Below are 26,672 nucleotides of genomic sequence, written 5' to 3' on the forward strand. Positions count from 1 at the left end.
TTCATACTTATTTAATACTATTATAGACAAGACCTTTAATACATACCATAGTCATATATCAATTTTTAATTAGCAATATGAAATAAGAGGACAATGGGACTTTCCACTCAATTTGACAGGTGGCTAAATTTTCAGTTACTGAATTTACTATTTTAGGATAATCTAGCACATGACCAAAATTTAAATGCACATAACAGAAGATCATAGTAAGAAGAGCTTCCATTTGGATTATCACTTTTTCTACTTGGAGTCACATACTATACTTTAAATTGATTAAGAACATGTTAAAGGGCCAGGTGGTGATTTCCAGCTACAAGTCCAAAGTATAGAAGGATGTGTTTAAATCCTATGTTTATCAGATCCATAAATATAGTTCCTTCTATGTTAAGTGGCTTTATTTCTAAGAACCCAGCCCTCGGTCCTGGGGGTGCTTCCCAGCCCGCTGCTGGAATTCCGGATCATGGCAGTCTGCTGAAACATGAGCTCAGTTACCAAATATAGCTGAGTGGAGTAAGAGGACAGATGAGAGTCTGAGGCCACAGTTGCCTCAAAGTGACCACAGACCAGGCAGTCTCTAATGAATAGGCAAGGCCACAACCTCCATTCTCCCAGAAAAGAAGAAATGCTCATCTGAAATTCATCACCTCTCCGGAGTCTTCAAACTGACCAAGCATTGAAAAGGTCTGTAAGGTGTATCTTAATATACTAACTAGTAGGGCAACATTTTAAGGACTTAAAAAAAAAATTAAAAATACAAAAGTTTTTCTGAAGATACGATACTATTTACAAGATACCTTAATTATTCTTTTGCTTGGAGAGGAAAAGTAATGAGAATGTTATGGTTTTGCCAAAAACAGATAATACGTAAGATTTGCCTGCCCACTTCATCTCTGCCTTTGCTGTCAGAGAATTACACTTTCTGTTATAAGCTTAAGCATGCTAAGATGGTGCTATCAATTCCAAAAGGATTAAATGTATTTATGGAGCCAGCTTTTGTCAAGATCGTGTATGTGTTATGTTTCACAGAAAAGGAAAATGCAGCTTTCTAGACCCTCACCCATATTTAAGCTAGATAAATGATGATGGCTTAAAGTGATAGACTTTAGATTTCAGTAACATTATAAATTGTTAATTACACTGTCAAAAGATTCTAAAAGTAACTCACTGGACATAATTAAATGAGTTGGGATAGTAACAGCAGGTATTTTAAATTATTTTCATGCATAAAATTTACATACATATTTTTAATAAGATAACGCTTACTAAGGGAAACCACAGTGCGGTCTCGAGTCCAGTCAAATTTAAACATCATAGAATAATTTTTATCATGTTGTTTTAAGTTGCACATGAAATTGTCTTGAATCCAATATAGGAGGTTGACATAAAATGATTTCAGGCTCATACTACTTATTAACATTTGCTAAAAATACTAATTGCCTTCTAGTATGAATAATGTGGTGACATATAAAGCCATTTCTTGGCAATATAAAACTATTCCAAATCTATTCAATCACATATATGCAGAAATTAAATCCTCGTTGCATGATAAAGATGCCTTCCAATGTTTTTTCTCACAGAAAGAACTTGAATACTCACCTCAATTATTCAGATTTTTTTTTTCAGATTTTTAAAATCAAAGTCTTTTTGACAAGTTATTGCTAACAGCAGAAAAGACCGATGAGGTTTATCTGGCCACTAACTGCCCTGTAAATACATGATTACACATTCCTAGAATATAAATTAGTCCTCTGGCATCCTAGAATCTGGTATGGATTAGGGTCTGTATCCCAGGGGTTCTGTGTCAGCTCTTCCTCTGGGTTTCTCTGTGTTATTGCTAGAGCTGAATATTAAAAATGGCCTTATAGCATATTTCACAATAGAACGAGGATCTGGATTGCACTGGACAAGTACAATCACTTTGACCTCCTTACCTCATTTTTTAAAAATGTAGAGGGCAATCATTATTCAGGTTTAAAAATAAATCTGACAAGTTCTTTAAGAGATACCAAGTGGAATCTGCAAGGCCCAGACAAGAGCTCCACTTCTTAAACAACATGTGTGTGGAGGCTGTCAAAGGGTATTGCAATTACTGAGCTCCAGTTAGAAATTCAGGCCATCTAGAGTTAATGACTGTGTCCTGGTGAAATTACAGCAAAGAAAACAAAGACTGAATAAAGTATCTTCGACTAAAATTTCTAACTGTTAAATCATATTAGAGAATATAGAAGCAAATTTGGTAAATAGGTTTTGAATTTAAGTGAGAAGAATAAAGCCCTGAATTGGATAATGGTAGTGCAAATGGATAATTCAGAAGTAAAATCTAAATATTTGCAATGGACTCAGTATGGTGAATAAAGTTGATAAGTTGAAGAGGACATGGGATAACTTCAAAAACCCTGTAAAGTATCTTATTTGGCTGTTTCTGCATTAAATGAGCTATTAGATTATGTCCTTGAAATTGAGATTAAATAAGCTGTTTAAAGAGATATTTAAAACTGTAGGATAAATATATCTTCCTGCATTGACAATTTAATAATTAGAAAGGAAAATAATCCATGTATATTTATTAAGAAATAAATTATAAAATTGTAGTGCATTTTCTGCATCAAACATAAAATTTCATAAAATTTTCATGTTTGACTTTTGCCCTAAAGGACCCTTTGTAGCAAAAAAAAAAAAAAAAAAAAAAAGGAAGGAAGAAAGAAAGGGAGACAGAGAAAAAGGAAGGGAGAAGGGAGGGAAGATGGGAGGGAGGATGGGAGGGAGGATAGGAGGGAGGAAGGGAGGGAGACATGGAAGACGGAAGGGGGAAGGGAGGCAGAAGGGAGGGAGAGAGGGAGGGAGGAAGGGAGGGAGTTGATTGATTTAGTCTAGGGGGGTTGCCTGTGATTCTGAAGCACAAAAATTAAGTGTTAAATCTTTTCTAACTTTGGTTTTTATAGTTTAGGTTTTATTAAAAGATATTTCAATATCTAATATTTGTATCAATAGTTTGCGTTACTTTTTTAGTAATTGCTTAAATATGAAAATAAATAAAACTGCTAAACCTAAAGTTAAAAATCATTTATAACTTTTTTTCAAAAATTACAAAATAAGCAACAAAAGATCCCCCTGAATGTCCCACCTTTCAACTCTTACCCCTGCCTAAATCCCCCCACAGAGGTAGTCAGTGTTGATTGGTGTATGTTATTCCAACCATTTTCATATATTTATTCCTATCTATATATACATTTTTAAATGACTGTGGGAATTTAGCTATTCCACCTGGACTCGCTAAAGAATCTGCTGAATGTGGTACATGGTATTAAGTGATCCTTACTGCCTGTCAGTGTTTTTCTAACATCAAACTTTTTCTTTCAAAATTGTAGCAGTTCTTCATCGACTCTAAAAGTATTTCATGAACAGACTTCAAAAGTTTTCCCCTTATCTAAATTTTTAAAGTAATTTCCTATAATATCTCCAATGAGAGAAGAAAACTTTGCAGTTAAATGCAGGCTTCCACCCTGAGTCTGCCACTTTCTGATGGCTCAGGTTGGGCCAAATAATTGAAACTTTTTCTGCTGCAGTTGTGGGTAACACAAACAATAAAATAGAAAAATAACATCTACTACATGGATTGCTCTGAGGATCAAACTGTTCACTTTTGAAAGCAGGTAACTTCCAAGCTGTTATGTAGGAACAACTTGCATTGTCATTGAATTCTTCCTACTAGACTCTGCTCTTTCTCATGTATATTCCTCGTCTTCCCCAAGTTCCTCCACGTCAAAGAAATCTGTTTTCATTTCAACAGTCAATAGTGCCTCGATTCAAGGGGATCATGCCAGGGGGTGGTCCTATAAGTCTTGTTTGTTTGTTTGTTTTTTGAGTCAGGGTCTCACTCTGTTGCCCAAGCTGGAATGCAGTGACCTGATCATAGCTCACTGCAGCCTAGAACTCTTGGACTCAAACAATCCTCCCACCTCAGCCTCTGGAGTAGCTGGGGCTGCAGGCACACACCACCACACTCAGCTAAGTTTTTGGGTTTTTTTCTGTATTTTTGTAGAGATGAAGTCTCACTGTGTTGCCCAGGCTGGTATTGAACTCCTGGGCTCAAGCGATCTTCCTGCCTCAGCCTCCAAAAGTGCTGGGAGTACAGACGTGAGCCACCATGCCCAGCCCCCTATAAATATTTCTTAACTGACAACATAGAGGATTCTCTCAAATATCATAGAGCTGGCTTTCGGGTAATCTATATCCAAAAGTCAGCAACTTTAAAGGCAAATGGTAGTCATAATTTTTAAATTTGTCTGTTTTTTCTATCATTTGTATATTCATATATGAATGTGAACCATATACATTTATGCCTGTAGTACATATTCGGGATCTAAAAAATAAATGTTTTGCCAAATATTAGGATAGTCATGCCAAGATAAGATTCATAAAATTACTTATGTCAAATGTGTAATATACATACCAATGAAAACTTATTTATATGTTCTATATTTTATAGTATAACATGAATCTAACAGAATTCAGATGACACTAACTTAGGGAGAAGTTGCAAACCATAAAATTACAATTAAAAGTAATCTATAAATTAAGTGACATAAAATTTCTTAAGAAAGAATGAAATAGCCAGGCCTGGTGGCTTGTGCCTGTAATCCCAGCAACTCAGGAGCCTGAGGCCGGAGGATTGCTTGAGGCCAAGAGTTCAAGACAAGCCTGGGCAATGAAGAGAGACCCTGTCTCTACAGAAAATAAAAAAGAACTAGCAGGACTTGGTGACATGCACCTGTAGTCCCAGCTACTTGGGAAGCTAAAGCAAAAGGATCCTTTGAGCCCACTAGGTCAAGGTTGCAGTGAGCTATGATCACACCATCACACTACTACAGCCTGGGCAAAATTGAAAAGAAAAGAAAAGAAGAAGAATGAGATATGCCCAGGGAGTTAACAAAATAGGTCACCATGGACATTTACATTTGAAAGCAATATTTGCTTAGGATAAGCCAAGATGCTTATAAGGATATAAGCTGCCTCATGACAATTCAAGGTGGATAGGATTCTGTAATGACTCACAATATTTGCCAACCCTCCCAAACCTTTGCTTCACCAAATGTTTGCTTAAGATGAAGAGTTTGGCAATATGCACATGTCGAAATTCACCTGGGAGAATTTCCCTTCAGAGCGCCATGAGGTGACACAGCAGCTGCCCCCATGGTACACTCTGAAGGAACCTAAAGGACCATTGACCTGAGCATGTTCTCCTCTTGTGACTTTCACCACCCTCCCCACCAAGGGTGTGCCCCCTAAAACAGCAGTGGTCTGTAGATGTGAACATTAACATGCGAATGTGCATTTCATTATATCTTATATGTCTGCACCCTAACAACTTTCAAAGCTAGTTTGAGGCTGTATGCAATAAAAGCATAGTACAATTGCCCAAAATCAATTAAGAAAATACAGAAGATCAAACCAAGTATAAAAAGCTTTGAACTTGAAATGTTTTCTCAATTTACTACCTTTGTCCTTTCTCTTCTTAGAATCTTAACTCCCTAGGACAGAGAATCTATCTTCTTTCCAGCTATGTCCCTGGCCTATGAAAGAGGTGCCTAGCACATAGTAGGCACTCAATAAATAAATGCTGACTGGATAAAACAATGAGAAAAGTAAGCAAAAAAAAAATTTTTTTTAGCTAAAAACATCTGAATTTCTATGACTGGAAATTTAACCCTGAGCTTGCTGGTATCCATGTGAAAGAGTCATCAAAGTTTACAGAATTCTTTGTCTAATAGAATTGCCAGAAAATAGAATAAATGCTTTTCTAGTTCCAAATTTTTTCATGAGAAACTTTCTTTGAGGGTAATGAGAAACATTAACATCCACGTCTTTAGAGATACTTTTTTTTAACACAATGTCTGACCTATGACTGATTTTGCATTAGCGAAATGAGCAGGTAAAGTGTATTTTATATGTAGACACAAACAGTTATGTGTTATATGTATACACTAACATTTAGCACTGATTACTCTATCAAGTTCTTACCAGAAAACAGAGCCTGGGACACAAGTAAACAGTTGATAAAACTGATGAAAAACCTAGTTTAACAGCAGAACAACGTTTAGCTGAACTCAGTAGCTCACATCTGTAATCCCAGAACTTTGGGAGGCCAAGGCAGGAGGACCCCTTGAGTCCAGGAGTTTGAGACTGGCATAGGCAAAAAAGGGAGACCTCGTTTCTACAAAAATATATTTTAAAATTTAGCCAGCCCTGATGATGCTCACCCGTAGTTCCAGCTACTCAGGAGGATGAGGCAGGAGGATCCCTTGAGCCCAGGAATCCAAGGCTACAGTGAGCTATGATCACGCCATTGTAGTCCAGGCCGGGAGACAAAATGAGACCCTCACTCAAAAAAGCAGAATAACGTTTAGCTGAAGAGAGCGTGTCCCAGAGAAACGCCGCAGCAGGTTCTGGGAGGCTGAAAGCAAATGAGTCATCAGAACATTTCCTGCCTCGTGCCTTTGTTCATATGTGCGTCAAATCCTATCCAGGGCTCAAACCACATTTCAAACATCCGGTATTTCTTAGCTTTTCTCCATCATCTGCCGTAACCTAGACAGTGTGCTAAGCATTTGCCATACGAAGACGCCAGTCACAGCTCCTGCTTCCATGGGGCTCACAGTTGAACGAGGAAAGCATTCTCTAAATAAATACTCGTAATTTAATATGATGACTGCTATGAGAAACGCAATGCAAAGTAACATGCTTGGAAGAAGCAGCAAATTATATTGATTGGGGAACTGTTAGAAAGCACCAAAAGGTGGTAAAATTTAAGAAAGTTTTCAAGGATGAACTGGAGTTTGAAAAACAGAAAGAGGGCCGGATGCAGTGGCTCATGCCTGTAATCCCATCACTTTGGGAGGCCGAGGCGGGCGGATCACAAGGTCAGGAGATTGAGACCATCCTGCTAACAAGGGGAAACCCCGTCTCTACTAAAAATACAAAAATTAGCCGGGCATGGTGGTGGGCGCCTGTAGTCCCAGCTACTCAGAAGGCTGAGGCAAGAGAATGGTGTGACCTTGGGAGGTGGAGTTTGCAGTGAGCCAAGATGGAGCCACTGCACTCCAGCCTGGGCAACACAGCAAGACTCCATCTCAAAAAAAAAAAAAAGAGAGAGAAAGGAAGCACATTTTAAGCAAAAGGAGCAGCAAGTGCAAAGGTGTGAAAACCAGAAAGAATCTGAAGTGTTTGAGGAATGGTGAGTGGGCCAGGGAGGCCTGAGTGCATGTGTGTTGGTAATGACGGAGGGTGAGGCTAGAGCATTTCCATCAGCTCAGGCTGTCCTCGGGCATGTTTAACCTGCACATCGTGCTTTGGAACTTTTCTCATCAGCCAGGGAGCATCATAGGAAAAAAATAAAAACCAAAAAAGTGACGTGACACAATTTGTAACTATGATCTTTCTTACCATTTTTATCCCTTACTGCAATTTGTTGAAACTATTTTAATAGCAATTATCATGCTCCTCCTTGTAACTGAGTTATTTTTTACTCTTGTCTAATCCCTCCTACTGGATTGTAAGATCATTTAAGGAGAATAACTATGCCTGGCTCATCTTTGTCCTCCTTGAAGCTTCTCTTGCACAACTAAGCAGTTGTTCCATCGATTTCATGTTCAACTTACTATTCCGGGAAAGGGAAGTAGAAGAAAGGAAGCATGACTATAAGATGGGCGAGGCCGAGGAAGAGTCATTTCTTCCATGGTGAAGAACGTAATGCTACGCAACTTCAAGCAAATTAAAGAACGGTTGTGGTTGGCCGGGCACGGTGGCTCACACCTGTAATCCCAGCATTTTGGGAGGCCAAGGTGGGCAGACCACAAGGTCAGGAGTTCAAGACCAGCCTGGCCAATATGGTGAAACCCCGTTTCTACTAAAAATACAAAAATCAGCTGGGCATGGTAGCAGGCACCTGTAGCCCCAGCTACTCGGGAGACTGAGGAAGGAGAATCTCTTGAACCCGGCAGGTGGATGTTGCAGTGAACCGAGATCATGCCACTGCACTCCAGACTGGGTGACAAAGCGAGACTCTAACTCAAAAAAAAAAAAAAAATGGCTGTGGCTAATGAGCGTTTTAGGGAAAATGACAATTAAGCTAAACTGCTAATGCTGGAGATGATGGATAAAACAAGGATGAGAAAAAGAAGAAGACAGAAGAATTTCTAGGAAATTCAGATTCCTTCTGAGAAAAGTGAGGAGGCAGGGGACGGGACAATTTAAAGACGCCAAAGAATCCTTTATTCCTCAAAATTTCAAAATCTTTCAATGCTACTTACTAAAGTAGAACCATTTTAATGGCGTTGGTGTTTACCTCATTTCCTCTTCACTCATTAACAGCAGTATTAGTGGGTATTTTTAGTCTATTTCATCTTCTGTGTCTATCACACCGGCATAGAATTACCAAGAGCACTGTTTGACAGAAAACCTGAAATCTCAGGCAAATGATGGAGATGTTTGTGGTTGTGTTTCATTCCTTTTGATTTTGACCTTTTCATTTTGGAGTGCTGACTGACATGGAAATCTCTGAAGCACAATTTTCCAGTGAACTTGGCCCGCTTGGAAACCGCCCTTGTTCATCCTCATTAAATGAGCATTTTCCCTAGACCACGTGCATGTTCCCGTGGCAATAACTGGGTTGCAAATTAAGCCTGAACCAGATATGCCATAGAACTATTATTTTCTTTTTCAATGTGCAAGCAGTTTTAAAGCTACACCTAATCCTGACTACTGGATCCTGTCAGATGGCACCTCTTTAAAACCAAAATATGAGTTAATAAGCAGGTGAGATAATCTGCTCCAGAAAACACTCCCTACATTAAGAACTGAAAATGTTTTCGTCATTCAGAAGTTTGCTTTAAGCTTTCTCATATAATGCTCCTTGTGAAGTTTTAAGACATATCATATTATGTTCATTTGGAACTAAAATGCAATTGAATTAATAGCAGAACTCTGATTTCTGATCTACAGTTTTGTTAGTCTGATACATTGCTTAGGATTCTCAATTATGAAAACTACAATGGTAAGATGATAAAGTGCATAGAACATGAGCTCTGGAGTTATTCCCTGTCCTTAAACCTTAGTTCTTCCACTCAGATTTTCTGCCTCCATTTCCTTCTTTCTAAACCAGAGGCTGCTGTGAGGATTTTAAATGAAATAATCTACACGATGACTCTGGGCACAATGCCCCCCCGCAGGGTAAGCAGTCCATTATTAGCCATTATCATTATCAATCATCGTGATCATTAATAGCCTTTATATGTGTTATATGAATTCATTAGGCAGCTAATGTTCTATAGAAGGGGTTGGCAATTTTTTCCTGTAAAAGTGCAGGTAAATATTTTAGACTTCACGTGCCATATAGTCTCTGTTGCAACTACTCAACTCTGACATTGGTTCAAAAAAACAAAGACAATCTCTACACTCAAACTCCTATCCATGAATTCCAACCCAGCATAAATGTCAAAGATCACCTTTTCCTTGACGATATTTTCAATGGCCTTGCCCACTTCCCTCCCATTTTACCTGCATGTCAAACCAGGATCATCTGTCTCTGTACCTTCACCTGGATGGCTGAGCTCTGGTGGAGAGAATTGCACAATCACACAGATTAATGACACTATAAATACATCACATCTAACTTCAACCAGGCCCTCACCTCTGCCCATAAATCCTTCTTAGGAAACTTCCTTCTCCCTTTTTCTACAACAGCTATTTCAAATCATCTTCTGTCCTCATAAACGTCCAATGCACAGAAGTCTCAGTTTGGGAACTCTGCTTTCTTTCTATTACAAATTTTGCAGAGAATCTCATGTTTCTCTCTCTTTCCCTCTCTCTCTTACCACCCCCCTTGCCCCAACACACATACACCCTTTGTTACTTCTCTCCTTTAACAATGAAAGAACTGCCCCCTTCCTGCTGGAAGCTGAACACCTCATACTCCGTTTGTCCCATAATAACTCATTTCTTCTTACATCTTTTGAGAGCTGACCTATAAATCATCCCCACTTTCTTACATTTATTTTCAGCTTCTCCCTTCTTACTGCCTAATTTGGTTTGTATAAAACATGTTACAGTGCTCTATACTAAAAATGAACAGACCTCACCAGAGTCTATACTTTTGTTCAGCTACTACCTTCTGTCTCTCTTCTTTCTAGGATCTTTTTCAAAACAAACCACCACACCTGTAATATTTCCTTTCTTTCCTTCTTTCCTTTCCTTCCATATAGCAATCTGGCTTATATTTCTGTTGCATATACCAAAAGTGCTGTTGCAATGGTGCTAAATATTCCCAAGTTGCTAAAATCAAAAGGACACGTACTGCTTCCTGAGATATTTTCTTTCCCAGCTTCCATGATACCTAGCTCTTCTTGCTTCTCTGTGACTATTTGAAGGATTCTATCTTCTCCTTCTTTTTTCCTCGATGACATTATGCATTCCCATGTCTTAAAGTGCCACCCATAGGCTAATAATCCCCAATCCAGCTCTGTTCTCCCTTCTCCTGGGCTCTAGATCAGCATCTCCTAGACATCAACACCAGAGTTACCAAAGGTGCCTCAACTGCAAAAGGCTCAAATCAAAATCAAGCTTAAAAAAACAAAAACAAAAACAAAAAAAAACACTTGTTCCTCCACTTGTAGCATGTAAGTTAGTGGTACCAGTCATCTGGTTGTTGAGGTGAGAAACCTGAAATCCTGCCTCTGCATCCCCTCTGTCTTTAATCAATTACCAAGTTTTTTCCTTTCTATCATCTATCCTATGGACCCTGGACCCACTGCTTCCCTGAATCACCAGCTCTCACTTCAGAGTCCAAGATGGACACATCTAATCACTGTCTAGGCCAAGTGCCAAGACTTGTGCCCGGTCTCCAAGGGGCTGGGAAAGAAAATGCTTGGAGATTTCATATCCCGTTACAAGTGAGCTCAGTTTCTCACTGATCCTCAGAACATGAGGAATTCTCCAAAATGAAGACGTCCAGATGATGGCAACCAAACGTGAAACCATGATAAATGTGCACACCCCCTGGATTACTGCACAAGCCTTCTCACGGACAGCCCTACTGTCAGTCTTGTCTTCCTCTTCCCCTGCCTCTGTCCCCTATTCAGGCTGCAATCAGTTATCTCTCAGAAATGTAAGCTGGTGATGCTTCTCAGGGACTTAACATGCTTCCTTGCCTACTGACTACCCATAACATAAAATGCAAGCTCTTTGCGTGGCTCCAGGCCCTCTCTGACCTCACTCCTGCTTTCTAGCCTTATCTCTGGTTATTTTCCCATCTCCACATAGATTTCTGTTTAACTGAAATGCTTAGTGGAGTTACCTGAGTCTGCCATGCACTCTCTGGGATCCAAGTCTTAGAATACATATTTGCCAGTATCCTCTTCACTTCCCCAATCTTCCTCATCCCTCACACATCATTCTTTCAGCTTTCTCTCTTTCGCAAAGGTTTCCTGATCCTGACCGTGCTGTTGCTTCTAGGTGCTATCACAGCACTTTGTTTTTCTATACCACTGCAGGATGACTACAGCTAACAATAACATACTCTATAGTTTCAAATGGCTAGAAGGAAGATGTTGAATGTTCCCAACACAAAGAAATCATAAATGTTAGAGATGAATATGCTAGTTGCCCTGATCTGATCACTATACATTATATGTATTGAAACATCACTAGGTACCCCATAATTATGTACAATTATTATTTGTCAATTTAAAAAATAAAATACAATTTAAAAAAGACATACTCAATTATATAAGCTTATTATTTATCTGTAATTTGTATTAAGTTCCATGAGGGCAAAAACCTTCTCTTTTTCAAGGTTATATCCCCGTCCCTAGCACACTACTGGGCATGTGGTAGATAGTCCATAAATACATTTTGAATGGGTAATTCTGGTCCATGTAGTACATCTATCCCAGCTTAGGCTTCACAATTTAATCATGCCAAGAATCAAAGGTTTTGTTGAAATTATCTCCTTGGATTTTCAGCTTAGCCTACCCCAGGTTTGGTTGACACAAAATGTTTTTCAATCTCCTTTAGCACTGATTTCAACACAAAAACTGAATTTCTTTTGGGCCACAATAAATAAATAAATAATAAATAAATAAAAAACACAGTAGCTGTCTTTCAAAGAAAAATAAATTTTACAAGAAATGCAATAAATGAAAATATAGTCTGTTGTGCCTTTGGTACACAAACATGCTTTCAGTCCCCGAGTCTCCCCCTCTCCACCTTCATGTCTCTTCTAGATCCATGTTACCTAATGGCTCATCTCCTCACACCTTGTAAGAGTTGATCCTGATCCTGGCTTCCCCTAAAGTTATCTACCATGTGTGCTGACTGAGGGGCCAATTGTACTTCAGAGCTCATTACTGAGAGAAACCAGGCTGCCTTGGTAGGACAAACTATAAAACGTTTTGAAATACACAAATTGGTACTGGGTGTCCTTGCAATAGACACCCAGTACCATTGCTGGATTGGCTCTGGTGGACCTTCCAGGGTCATCTAATTCCACAGGGGTCCATGCCTTTTATTGTCTTTATAATTTTACAACTCTGTAAGTTGGAAAAATCTAAAAACAATGCAAATTATACTGGTGCATAGATATACAAATGATTTTTTTCTAGTAGAAATGCTATAGCTTTCCACTCTTATGATTCCAAACATTGTATTTTATTGCTCTATAGATATTAACCAGTTTCAAATCTATACCAACTTCATATCAGCATGCCTGATGGCCTACATGTGTCTCACCTTCAGCGTCTCCTTTGAAATAATTGTAATATATTACTGATTTTTTCAATTGTTAAATAAAAGCTTGAATACATGTTATTTGATTTTTATATATTACTGTACCTTTGCCTTTTCAAAATCATACTTTAACTGCCTGTTTCTCATGAAGAAAATACATTCAAGTATTAAAAATATACTGAACATAATTGCTCCTCATATATGAGCCATATCTGAATAACTGGAGACCAGTCAGGATGTTTCTATCCTGAAGCACAGACAGGACAAAGGAATTAGAGTGATATTTGGGTTGGTAAAGTCAGGGAGAATGATGACACCCTCTGAAGGATTAAGGATTTACTTGAAGAAGAGTGCAAAATATGGTTCAGTAGATAGAGCAGGGCTAGCATGTGGAGAATCTAACAATTCAGGCACAAAAAAGTAACTGTCTTTCTAAGAAGACATCTAAGACAAAAGTACAGTATTCCACTTAAGAAGATGGGGTACGTTAATATTGAGTTTCAGGACCTCTGATTAACTATCCTCTGTTAAACAGCAGGTCTATGACTCACTGCATCCAATGAAGCAGTAGGCTCTTGAGCTGGATTTCTACAACGCCCTCCACTCTTGCATAATGTTTTTTGAAATTAGAGATTTTCTTAGATGGGAAGATACTTCTACACAAGCAACTCAATTCAGTCCTCTGAAGACACACCATTTCTGGGGAATGTCCCACCAAGTTTACTCCTGACCGACCCAAGGTAGAAAGTTGAGGTTCACCGCATCCAGGAAGCTTCCATTATTCACTCCTAGACTCAGTCTTGTGGCAGACATCACTGCTGATGTTTTCTAGACCTTCCCTCTCAGTATTCTATGAAAAATATACAGCAAAAGAATGGCACACTTAGAGTAACAAGGAGTCATTGCCTCACAATATTTAGTTCGAAATGTCAGTGGAATTTAAAGCTGTAATAGCTTACAGATAATGGAACACCTTTTATTTAATTCTGCTGATATTCCCATGTAAGTGTTCTATGCCAGGGCTCTAGTTCTCTCATGCCCTTTAAGATTAGATTAGGCTCTCATGCCCTTTAAGATTAGATTAGGCTCCCATAGCCCCCAGGTTTTTCTCACTTTCCTTTAAAGCCTTATCAACATTTTATATTGTTAACATATTATTTGTTTAATATCTTCTCCATCTCCTCTACTTTACTACCTCCCATGACTTTTAACTCCTTGAACATGATAACTGTGCTGTAAGTCTGGATGAAGGGTCAGCAAATTTCAGCCCCTGAGCCAAATCCATCCCAACCCCTTTTTTTTGTATGCCCCGCAAACTAAGAATGTTTTTCTCATTTTAAAACTATTGTTTAAAAATTAAATATCAAAATAATAATAGTTTTAACACATTAAAATGATATAAAATTCAAATATGAGTGTCCATAAAGTTTTATTGGCACACAGTCATGCTCATTCATTTCCATATCATCTATGGCTGGTTTCATGCTCATGCAGAGTTGAGTAATTATAACAGAGGCTGAACAGCTCACAAAGTCAAGAGTATCTACCATCTGGCCCTTTCCAGAAAAGTCTGCCCATCCCTGGCATACAGCACAGCTGTACTTCTAGCACCTGAAATTTAATAATAAGTGATTATTACCATCTGTTGGACTGTTGAGTGAATGAATATGAATGAACATAACTGAAGACAATAAAGTTTCAAAGATTTCACTGAAAACTATAAATAAATGAAAATTGGAATCCTTAAAATGCATTTTGTGGTTTAGGGTTAGATGATCAGAGTCAGATTTACTAAAAATATCAATATTCTATTGATCTCATTACATTAATCAAATTAGAGTTTCAGTAAGGTGGGCAGGGGGCTGGCTGTGAGCCCTGTCCTACTAGTAGTGCCTACTGCACACATCATCTTTTTGAATGATTTAATACTGCCTAGTGAGATATTTGATAGCACTCACAGGGCATGTATTAAAATCATAAAATGATGAACACAAGTATATTTGATATTTCTTCCAACTTGTAGAATAAAGAAAACTTATATTCATTCACTTTAATGTTTCTCCCAATTTATGACTTAGAAGTTTTATAATAAAATGGGGAAAAAATCATTGCTACTAAAGACATCCTATGCTGTCTTTCAGAACATAGTTTCAGAAAACAGTTTCCGGTGCCTCTGGCCTTCCTACTGAAAGCAGACACAGAGTACATGAAGACCGCTCAAATATGTCAGGGACCTCCTCCCATGAGTCCTTCTATGACTCCCTCTCAGACATGCAGGAAGAAAGCAAGAATACTGACTTCTTCCCGGGCCTTTCTGCTTTCCTCAGCCAGGAAGAGATAAACAAGAGTCTTGACCTGGCCCGGAGAGCCATAGCCGACTCCGAAACAGAAGATTTTGACTCGGAAAAGGAGATCTCGCAGATTTTCAATACTTCTCCTGCAAGCCTCTGCGAACACCCTTCCCATAAGGAGATCAAATTGGGTGAACACACCTCAAGGAGACCTCAGGATAACAGGTCAACACTTGTCCAGCCTCTGGCAGAGAAACAAACTAAGAGTATCTCTTCACCTGTTTCAAAGAGGAAACCTGCCATGTCACCCCTGCTCACCAGGCCCAGCTACATCCGGAGCCTCCGAAAGGCTGAAAAGCGTGGTGCAAAAACTCCCAGCACAAACCTAAAGCCCAAAACGCCACATCAAAGAAAGGGTGGCCCCCAGAGCCAGCTGTGTGACAAGGCGGCTAATTTAATTGAGGAGCTGACATCCATATTTAAAGCCGCAAAGCCAAGAAACAGAAGCCCAAACGGGGAGTCCTCGTCACCAGACAGTGGGTACCTGTCTCCTAAAAATCAGCCGTCAGCCTTGCTGAGTGCCTCAGCCAGCCAGAGCCCTACAGAAGACCAACGGGAGATGGAAAGAGAGGTCAAGTCCCCTGGGGCCAGGCATTGCTACCAGGACAACCAGGATTTGGCAGTGCCACACAACCGCAAGTCTCACCCACAGCCCCACAGCGCCCTCCACTTCCCAGCTGCACCTCGATTCATCCAAAAGCTGAGAAGCCAAGAAGTAGCAGAAGGGAGCCGAGTTTATCTGGAGTGTAGAGTCACTGGAAACCCCACTCCCCGAGTCAGGTATGAATTTTTGTATTATGCATAGCAAATGATTTTGTTGACTTTGGTGTTGCTTTAATATGGGAGGAAGAAAGATTTCCTATGTCATTAGCCCTCTGGAGACTGAGGTAGAGTACTTGCAAGGAGAGAAGCAGCCCAGAATCGCCACTACGAGTTGTCTCTGGCCGGATATATCTGTAGTCATGCACCCTCTGTGCTAAGGAGGGGAGGCAAAGGACCTGAGCAGGCAAAGAACAGTGGAAACAGTTTGTTCTCTAAGATGGTGGAACTAATAACAAATAGGCACACTTAAGATGTGAAACTGATTTACTCGAAGTACTGTGAAAAGTGTATGTATATTTGAATATGAGTCGCTAAAGATGGTTGAAAACATGGCTAAAACTAGCAGCTATCTAGAAGTGAAAGGCACAAGTGTGTAGAGGCCAACCTTCAGATTAGCCCCCAATAACGCATAAAAGGGAACAATAAACACCGAGGCCTGCTTGAGGGGGGAAAGTACGAGGAGCCTGAGGATCAAAAAACTACCTATCAGGTACTAATCTCATTACCTGGGTGACAAAATAATCTGTATGCCAAAGCCCTGCAACATGTAATTTACCCATGTAACAAACCTGCACATGTATCCCCGAATGTAAAAGTTGGAAAGAAAAAAAAAAAGATTCTCATATACAAGAAACAAAAACCAAACAAAAATTATCCCCCAAATGGACTAGTCTCAGGCACGGACTAAATAGGCACATATTCAGTAACATAAACACACACACGTCCCTTCAATGTGATGCAAAGAAGGAAGGCAGAACTTTCCTAAGAAAGAAAGATAAACCAAGTCAGGAGCTCCGCAGGTCTGCCTGTTATTCCTACACAGGCTCGGGCCACTAGAGCATGGAGACGGCAAGAAATAACAGCGAAGGGAGTATGCACTTAGAGTTAATAAGCACTCATACCACCACGTTCATTAGAATTTCTATACATTCTTCTGACTTCATTGTAGAGTTTATACCTTCCCCTGTGCAAAAATGTTAAGGGGAAAGAGATCCTGGAGTCCCCCTGCAGGGTTTCCAGTCATGATTCCATTGCCCAGCTGTGGGACCTTAGTCAAGTTACTCTACCCCTCTGTGACTCAGTTTCTTCGTCTGTGAAATGGGAAGTATAATGATACCTACATCATTCTGTTTTATGATTAAATAACACGTGGGGAAAATTAAAGCAGTACCTTGCAGCTAGTAACTGCTGCAGTAGTGTTACCTATTATCTTTATTATTTCTCATTTCTTAATTTTATATGGCAAAATGAAAATAACAAGTCAGGATTATACTACAAAAAGAATGAATATTCATTTATCTTGGAAGTTTTGCTTTTATTCATGCAGAATGCTTTACCTAAATTACATAAATATTTAAAAAGTTAACTCGAGGGCCGGGCACAGTGGCTCATGCCTGTCATTCCAGCACTTTGGGAGATTGAGGTGGGTAGATCACCCGAGGCCAGGAGTTCCAGACAAGCCTGGCTGACATGGTGAAACCCCCTCTCTACTAAAAATACAAAACATTAGCTAGGCATGGAGGCGAATGCCTGTAATTCCAGCTACTTAAGAGGCTGAGGCACGAGAATCACTTGAACCTGGGAGACACGGGTTGCAGTGAGCCGAGATCACACCGCTGTACTCCACTCCAGCCTGGGTGACAGAGCAAGACTCTGTCTCAAAAAAAAAAAAAAAAAAAAAAAAAAAAAAAGTTAACTCAAAATTATTTGATTTGGAAAAAAATGGTAAAGTAGACACCACTGGCTAAAGATTGAATTGAAACACTGGTACTTTCTTATTAATAGCATTTCACAGATCACAAACTTCCCTGTATCTCTGATCCTTTGCTCACTAACAAAAGCTTTGCTAGTGTTGGTTTCTTAATCTGACCTCATTGTGCACACACATGAAGTAAAAATTAGCATTACTGGCTGAAAAGTGGTGTGATTAGAGGTGGGCGATTTTTTTACCCCGACCAATTTGTTCAACTAATTCACCTTGAGTCAGCTTTACAGTAATTTTACTATAATTCTTTAAGAAACTGACAGCAGGGGGCAGTAAAAAACTTTTTACTGTGTTCATTTAATGAAATATGTCGTTCTAAATTCTGCATTTATATGTTATTTATGTAGATCATTTATACAGATTTATATACATGAAGAATTTGTTTCTTACATTTTACCTTTGACAGAAATGAATGTTTCAGATTCTATTTAGATTTTTTAACCTACCAATCTTGCAAATAAATAATTTTCATTAGACATTCATTCTCATGTCACTCAAAACAGTTCCACAGGTTTTCAAACTACATATGGTTCCACCTACATTTACTTCCAAAATAACCCTAAAAGTACACTACAACCTTTAAAAAATGACAGAAAGCAGTCCATTTAGCATTGAAGGATTAATTCAGGTGAGCAGACCATAATTACTGTATTAAAATTCACTTAACCATTTGGTGATTCTAGGGGTCATCAAATTCACACTTCTGCCTCTTTGGGGGTAGCGGAACTAAAATTTAATTTAGTTAGTATCTGCAGTATTATTAACTAGTTTTCTCTTATTCTGCAGTCTATGAAAGTCCAAACTTGACAAATTATGCCCTTCTAGAATAATTAAGTCTCATAAAATGTTCCATTGTTGAAAGTTAACTGGTCATGTTTGTATCCTGTAGAGTTTTTTGGGTTTGGAGGTTGTTTTTGTTTGAGAGGGAGAGCATAGATGTGCATTGGATTTTCTTAATTTCTGTTCCAAAGATCTTGATCCTCCTTGTCACGTATTTGTAAGTGCACCAGACGCCTAAGAACATTGAGCTCTTTTGACCACATGAGACATATGACAGTCATAAGAGAAAATCTTTGAAGGAAATTTTCTATCTGGAAGAAAATCTTTATTACAGATTTCCTGCAATGGGGCATTTTACAATCTGACTCAGACTGTGTCAGTCCAGAGGACCTAGGACCTGGAGCTTAGGCAGACCTATTGATTGGCAGGCCATCTCCTGAGGTCATAGAAGCAGTTGACAGACGTGTGGAGAGGCAAGGGGATGTCAGGAGAATCTAAAGCAAGCCATAAGCAGAAGCCCAAGAGACACTGGTTGGTGAGAGCAGCGACACTCCTCAGTGTTGGGTAGTTGGCAGCTGTACTGGGAGGTGAGTGAGGTATGGTGCCAAGAAGCTTGGCGGTTGGCCAATGGAAAGGTCCAGGCTGACTTATAGGGAATGTACCACAGGAAAACATGGCAGCAGACAGTAGGATCAAGATACAGGAGCTGGAACACAGGGAGAAACCTTTACCTTGCAAGAGTTTAAGCAAGTGAAAGTTAGGACCATAGCTCCAGAAAGACAAAAGAACACAGCAGAATCTTAGTGACTAAGCTGGGTCCAGATTAGGGAAATCAATTGCTAGGTTAACATGCCTGGGCTACTAAGCAGCTGGCTGGAGCTTAGATTAAACAACAGAGATTGTTTGCTTTGGAAAGCTGGCATGATGAACCTTACAAATGTGGATAAAGTAGCGCCCGCTCAGGGAAGAAGTAACAGAAACGACAGGGTAAAACCAGGCCAGTCACTTCAAGGCAAGGCATTTGTACTTCATATACAGTCACCTCACCCTCTCACAATGTGTGAACACCAGTCATGACTACAAACACGACTGAAAATATGTTTTCCTCCTTTATTCTTGCATATCCAACAAAATCTCAACAAGAGAGAGAAGAGCTGATAGAAGAAAACCCTATGCATAAAAAAGGAAGTTATATACAATTGAGGTAGTATTCACATGATATGCAAATTATATTAACAATTTGAATTACATTACATGAAATCAAGTCAGAATTCATTTTTTCTCTGCTTATGCTCAAATGTTCCACATTCTCATATACTCCTTCCAAACAGCATAAAGACCCATTCCCTGACATCACTCACCTTCCCTGTTCTCTCCACTCTTGACTTTGTGAGTTAATAAAAAATTTGTGAAGAATTTTAGTTCAAAATTACCTCTGGTATTATAAAAAGGAGGCCTTATATTTTTAAAGGTATTTATTTATTTTTAAAGGTATTATTTATTTTAAAGGTATTTATACCTTTAAAAATATTTTATCAACTGTATGTTTTAAACCATTTCAATGTAAGGAGACTGGGATCGAAAACTGTGAAATGATGTGCCTAGTAATACAAAAATCATTCATTAGTCATGGAGACTGGAGTATAACTCAGCTCTTATGATTCTTGATCCTGTGCTGCAATTGTTAATGAGAAGACTTAGCCACTGGCACTGTGGAGTTAGAAGTTATGCATAGCTTACTGACAGCCTCCAGAAATGGAGATAGTGGAATTGCCACCTTTAAAAATCTACGCTTGGAATTCATATTCCTAATATCTTCAAAGAAAATGGTAGCCTGGCAATTTTCCAGTATCTTTCTATATGGAAAAAGAAAACAAAGCCCTTCATGGGTATCCTTCCCTTTTTTTGTATTAAGTTAATAATGGTCAATCAACAGAAAATATTTTTTAAGGTGGGTATAGTTAGTGTAAAAACATTCAGTGTTGGGTAGTTGGCAGCTGTACTAGGAGGTGAGTGAAGTGTGGTGCCAAGGAGCTTGGCAATTGGCCACTGGAAAAGTCCAGGCTGACGCACAGGGAATACACCACAGGAAAACATGGCAGCAGGCAGCAGGATGAAGACACAGGGACTGGGACATGGGGAGAAACTATGTTATTCTCCATCAAATTACTACAAATAAAGTTATTATTCAGAAAACAACTACAAATAAAACAAAGCATTCCTGTTTTATCTACAAGTAGTCCAAACACATCTTTATATTATTAATATAAGGTAAATGTGTACATATGCCAAAAAAATATTTTAAACACCCACTTACTGTAGTAAAAGTGGAATCCAGTAATGTGCTCTAATAGTCTAAATACAATTACTCATATCTAATCATAAGATAACTACTAGGTCATCATTGTTAGCCTTGTAAAGTTTTATTTACTATATATAATTAAAAGTAATACAATTATTTCTTTTTATAATCGAAACACAGCATATCCAATGCCTCCAATTAGTTTACATCAGCAAGACTTTGATCATCATCAAAAGCCAAAACAAGAGGATTAGCTATATCAAATCTATGAAACTCTGTCAGTAGAAATTTCCATCTCCTCAAAAACAACAGGAAGAAAAATAAGCCATCAATTTACTTTTCTTACTAAAGGTATCAGTATGTGGTATCTCCCATCTTTTGGCTGATTTGGTTCTGGAAAATGTAGCAACACCACCACTAGCCAATAGTTTATGAATATTCCATGCTTGTAAAGTGAAGATCCAGATGGCTTAGCCCAGGAGTATTGTTGTTGTTACACAATATAGTCAACAATGAGATACCAGATGATACCATCAGATTATCAAAATGAAAAAATTCTGACAATACATATGTTGTTACTGCATCATGAAATGTAAATAGGTAAAACCAGTTTGGAGAACTGTTTTATGATACACAATTAACTTAAGATGTGCATACACTAAACCTTTATAGAATACACAACTGCCTACTTGACATCACTATTTGGATGTCTGATAGTCTTAACAAATTTGTCCAAAACTAAACTTCTGTTTCTCCTCTCCTCCAAAAACCTTCTCTTTCCAAATCTTCTCCATGTCAACAAAAGACAACCCTCCTTCCAGCTGTTCAAGAAAAAAACCTTGAAGTCATTCTTGACCCCTCTTTTTCTCACACCCCAAATCCAATTCATCCAGCAAATCCAGTTGGCACCACCTTTAATGTCTCCAAATCTGACCACTTCACCCCACCTCCATAAATGAGGCTGTATGTCAAGCCACCATCATCTGTCTCTTTGTTATTTGCATTACCTTCCAACCCATCTCCTTGCTTTCGTTATTGTTCATCACAGTCTACACAGCACTCAGAGTAATTCTTTTTCATGAAATCACGATCACAGCACTGCCCAAATGCCATCCAGGGGCTTCTCACTTAGTCCGAGTAAAATCCATAGTTCTTATACATCCTAATCAGGCCTCATCTCTCTGATTTCACTTCTTGCTGCTCCCCCAGCCACAGTGGGGTTCTTGGCTGCAACTCCATCACACCACCAGGCTTGTTCTTTTCTGGGGCCTGTGTACTTTCTGCTCCCTCTGTTTGTAAATCTCTTCCCCCAGATATCTGCAGGATTAAATCCTTGATCCCCTCCATATCTCTATCACCTTTACAATATGGCCTCCTATAACTACTCTATGTAAAAGAAAGGTCCTGCCTACCCTACTCTCTATTCCACTCTCTTGCTTTTCTCCATAGATCTCATATAATACACTGTACATTTTATTTGTTTGATTTTTGTAGTTGTCTTTCTTCCTTCACTAGAATATAAAATCCTTGGGTGTAAGGACTTTATCTGTTTTACTCACTCTTGTGTCCTCAGAGCCTAGAACAGTGTCTGCCATGTAACAGGTGCTCAATAAATATGTGCTCAAGAAACTAGAAAGAACCTAAACATTCATCAAAGAGAAAATGGATAAATTGTGATATAGTCACACAACAAATGAACTAGAGCTGCATGTATCAGGATATATGAAACTCATAAGAATAAAATCAACCAAAGAAAAGCAAGTTGTAAAAACTTACACATAAATTACATGGACAGATGTCTGCATATGAAGTTACACTTGCAAAATAGTACTATTTCAGGCTTACGGATGTAGTAGGAGTACAGAGAAATGTGTGGGAATGAGGAACAGTCAATTCCAGACAGCAATAACCTTTGAGATAAAGCACGTGATTTGTGGGGAGTCAACTGTGTTGGCAGTGTTTTATATCTTAAGGTGGGTAGCAGAGACACAGATATAAACTACATCATTTTAATACTTAATAGTGAAAAATGCTGACTTTTATGTTAATCTACTATCCTTATGATGTATCAATAAGTTCAGCAGCAATGTTTCTAATGAATACTTTGATTTACTCCATAAAAACCATCCAGAAAATATCTTGGTGTTAAGCACTGTGAATCGGATAGGTTGGCTTTTAGCCATTTGTCCATATAATTTTCAGGGTTGTTTTAGTTATATTTTAGAGCTTTTTAAAATTTTTTTTTGTTTTGAATTTATGGTGTTTCAGTAGAATATTATATGTATTCAATCTTGTGCCATGGATATTTTATGGTATAGTCTATCTACTTTATTTGCTGCAGACAATTAAAAAATCTGTATATGAGCTTCTTGCTTTTAAGGAAAAAAGTGCGTTAGGCACAAACACACACACACACTATGGACCTGATTAGGACTAGTGAGAGGGAATTTGAAAATGAACAAGTGCTGCCTGTCACTATCTCACCAACCCAATTGCCTCTCCTCCCATCTACATACCTAGACAATAGGAACAAGCACACTAGGGCAGAATCCATAAGAAAGCAAAACCTAATTTTATAGTTGCCTATTTTCTTATTCTTTTATTTCTTAATTCATTTTAAATCTTTTTTTTCTGTGTATTTGCATTGAATTGAACAAACAAAAGCCTTTATATTTTGCGGAGGACAATAAATATTCCCCAGAACACCCAATTGCTGTTGAACTAGAAAGCAAAAGAAATTCAATAAGAGAATGGCACCTTTCGCCGGGCACGGTGGCTCATGCCTGTAATCCCAGCACTTTGGGAGGCCGAGGCAGGCGGATCATGAGGACAGGAGATGGAGACCATCCTGACTAACATGGTGAAACCCAGTCTCTAATGAAAATACAAAAAATTAGCAGGGCGTGGTGGCGGGTGCCTGTAGTCCCAGCTACTCGGAAGGCTGAGGCAAGAGAATGGCGTGAATCTGGGAGGCGGAGCTTGCAGTGAGCCAAGAAGGCGCCACTGCATTCCAGCCTGGGTGACAGAGCGAAGATTCCGTCTCAAAAAAAAAAAGAGAGAGAGGGAGAATGGCACCTTTATTTTCACTTAAGTGAAAAGATAGCCTTATCTCTGACTCCTCCACACAATTTCTGGGAGTTAACTCATGAAAGGCACGCGACGCATTGAGAGGTTTTATCCTCTTTCCTATCTTTTCCATTCTTTCTTAACCGCTGTTTTCATCCAATACCTACCCACTTGTAATTTTCACTCTGAAAACTAGCTATGCCCCTGCAGTAGCTTACCTGAAAGGCCATCATTAATGAGAATACTGAGTCTATTTCTGCAGACCTTAGTGAAATGGAATAATTCAGTATCCAGCAAGCCCAGGAAATATTGCCCCTGTTGCATGGAATTCTTGTTTAATGACTTGAATATTATAGAGTGGCAGCAGCTGCCTTATTACCTCTTCTGGTCAACCCATAACACCATGATGTTATGAAAAGCCCATTCCAGCTGTATAAATGCATAAAGCTGTGAAAATGTTGCTCACACTGATATCTTAGTGAACCAAGAAGGCAGGCTGATATTCAAGGCAAAAGTGGAATATCACTATACAGTTAGAAGTTTGAATTGGTTACGACAGTCATTGGTATCTAATCATGAGTAGCAGTAGCTAAATTAGACAGTAGCATCAGTTTATATCTTAATGGTCAAGTTTCAAAACAATAAACACTGAAATAAATGTAGGTGAAGAATAAAGGTAGAGAGTTTTTAATGTCTTTTTCTTTGAATTTGTGGTGTTTCAGTAGAATAGTACATGTAGTCAGTCTTGTGCCATAGATCTTTTATGGTATCATCTTCCCAGTTTACCTGCTACAGATGGCAAAAAAAAAAAAAAAAAAAAAAAAAAACACACCTGTATATATGAAGCTTCTTCAGATAATCCCTTTAGAATTAAAAGGGATTCATGAAACAAGCATCAGAAGAGCTTAGTGGTTGACAGTAGAGGTTCTAGAGCCAGAATGTGACTCTTGGCTCCATCATGCATTAGTTAGGTCACTGTGGCAAGTTATTTCAACTTTCTGTGCTTCAGTTTCTTTGTTGGTAAAATGGAAATAATAGAAGTACCTACCTCTAGGGTAATTATGAATGTTAAGTCAATTAACACAGAGAAAGAGCTTAAAACTGTTAGCACATTGTAGTATCTTAATAAATATTAATGTATTATTTTAAAAGTTACTTATTATTTTAGTGTTTACTTTTATAGTTTATTGTCATTGACTTAGTAAAAACTCCCCACACTCTACCTTTTCAAAACCTTTGACTCTGTTTCCTCTCTTTAAAATCTTCATACTGCCATTTTCTTTTATACCACTAAGTATTCACAATGGTGTAGAGCCTATGGAGATGGAACACTTCAACAGCATAAAATAAACAAATGATTTATCAGAAATACAACACATCTTGAAAGTTGCTTTTGACTATTTGTTGAGTCCTAGATTTGTAGTATCTCAGAGTCCGAATCATCACCAAGGCCGCCAGGGAGTAGTGGGATACATTCCCTTGGTCTCTGTATAACATACTATTTTTTATAAATTTTTACCTCACTTGGCCTTCTGTTCCTTCACTGCTGCAGGGTATGGGATCAAAGCCAAAGATAAGTGATTTGTTTCCATCTCCACTCCTCCTTCATACAACTAATTATCTCCCCATCCTCTCTTTCTAAATGTAGAAGCTGTGAAGGTCAGCTGTATTGTGGATTACTGTCAACTTAGAACACCTTCCAAAAATAAAATCTCTTTGACTATTGTTTTCTTGTTGCTTTTAAACTTGTTTAGCAATTTCCCTCAGTTTGCTTTGTGAGCATGTGTTAACTATTTGCTAGCGTTAATTGAAAGTGGTTCCCCAATACTTTAGCCACTCTTTGTTTTTGTATTTCAATAATTTCAGCAGGAAGAAAAATCTAAAATAATTTAAGTAACAAATGCAGGCTTTTCCTCAGCTAGATAAATTGACCTTTTATTCTGCATTTTCTTACTACTAAGTATTATACCATGCTGCAAAGCTCTCAAAAGGAAAAGGATGTGCTTTTTGGAAGTTTAATTTATTAGTATGCAAACTAGTATCAGATAGTTGTTTTGAAAGAATTTGACCCTGAAGTCTCAGATACCTTCACAGTCAAAACCACTCAATGTCTCAAATCTTTTCTGCAGAGTCTATTTTAAGTACTTTTCAACATGTTTCTTCATTTGCCTTGGGGCCGTACCTCCTCATGGATCACTGAATCTGCTTAAGCATAATTACAGCAATTCAAGGACTCCATTTAGACATTGCATTCTTTTGACGTTTTGGAGTTACTTTATAAAAACAACTGTAGCAAATACAATTTTAAGTATGAAACTTGATACAGCTTACTGTGCTGACCAAGATGCAAAATAGTTCTACCAGTTGGTGTTTGAATGACGTATAACAATAGAAATGGTTCTTTCCTATTTAATTTTAATTGATTTGAGCCAAGAAATAGCATCCTATTGGATATCTGCTGAAATAGGACTAAACTGCTGGTCTCCTGAACTCTGACAGAGAAATCCAATCAAAAGTTTTTCCTGGCCAAAAATAATACTAATTGCAAGTGAAAACTAGCTTTGTTCTCTCGGTTATGAGTTCCAATGGTGAAGTCTAGTTCCATATAACAGTGTATGGTAAATTAGGCCACAGAAACAAGCTTCCAGTCACTGTTTATAAGATCCACATGTTGTGGTCCAAAAAATGTAAATAAAAATACCCTAGGGAATAAGAACTTTTTCCTAAGATGACAGCTTTTAGCCTTGGTTGTTGAAAATGGTATTTCTAATGAAATTGAAAACAAGTCTAGGGAAATGAATTTCCA

The 26,672-nt window shown here is 38.4% G+C and overlaps 2 protein-coding genes across 12 annotated transcripts in view; one reads left to right on the forward strand and one right to left on the reverse strand.

Annotated features, from left to right (window-relative positions):
• The window catches only part of DDX60L (DExD/H-box 60 like), a 199,330-nt gene that overhangs the window by 136,829 nt on the left and 35,829 nt on the right, over positions 1–26,672 (reverse strand). Inside the window, exon 1 of one of the 7 annotated variants that reach the window (XM_063664266.1) lies at positions 23,558–24,573. The exons of 4 other annotated variants lie outside the window; for them this stretch is intronic. The gene's annotated coding sequence lies outside the window, so the exon portion shown is untranslated. Of the gene's footprint in view, positions 1–6,260; positions 6,472–23,557; positions 24,574–26,672 lie in introns of those variants that run through there. 2 more of the 7 variants (XM_063664267.1, XM_063664273.1) reach the window with 2 other exon arrangements.
• PALLD (palladin, cytoskeletal associated protein) overlaps positions 539–26,672 on the forward strand; it is a 442,141-nt gene continuing 416,007 nt past the window's right edge. For 3 of the 5 annotated variants that reach the window (XM_063664274.1, XM_063664275.1, XM_054485149.2), the window contains exon 1: positions 14,989–15,911. In XM_063664274.1, the coding sequence (XP_063520344.1) occupies positions 15,004–15,911 (908 nt within the window). In that variant the 5' untranslated portion in view covers positions 14,989–15,003. Of the gene's footprint in view, positions 682–14,921; positions 15,912–26,672 lie in introns of those variants that run through there. The other 2 variants (XM_063664276.1, XM_063664277.1) reach the window with 1 other exon arrangement.

The sequence above is a fragment of the Pongo pygmaeus genome, chromosome 3 (assembly GCF_028885625.2).
Source record: "Pongo pygmaeus isolate AG05252 chromosome 3, NHGRI_mPonPyg2-v2.0_pri, whole genome shotgun sequence".
Classification (NCBI taxonomy): Eukaryota; Metazoa; Chordata; class Mammalia; order Primates; family Hominidae; genus Pongo; species Pongo pygmaeus.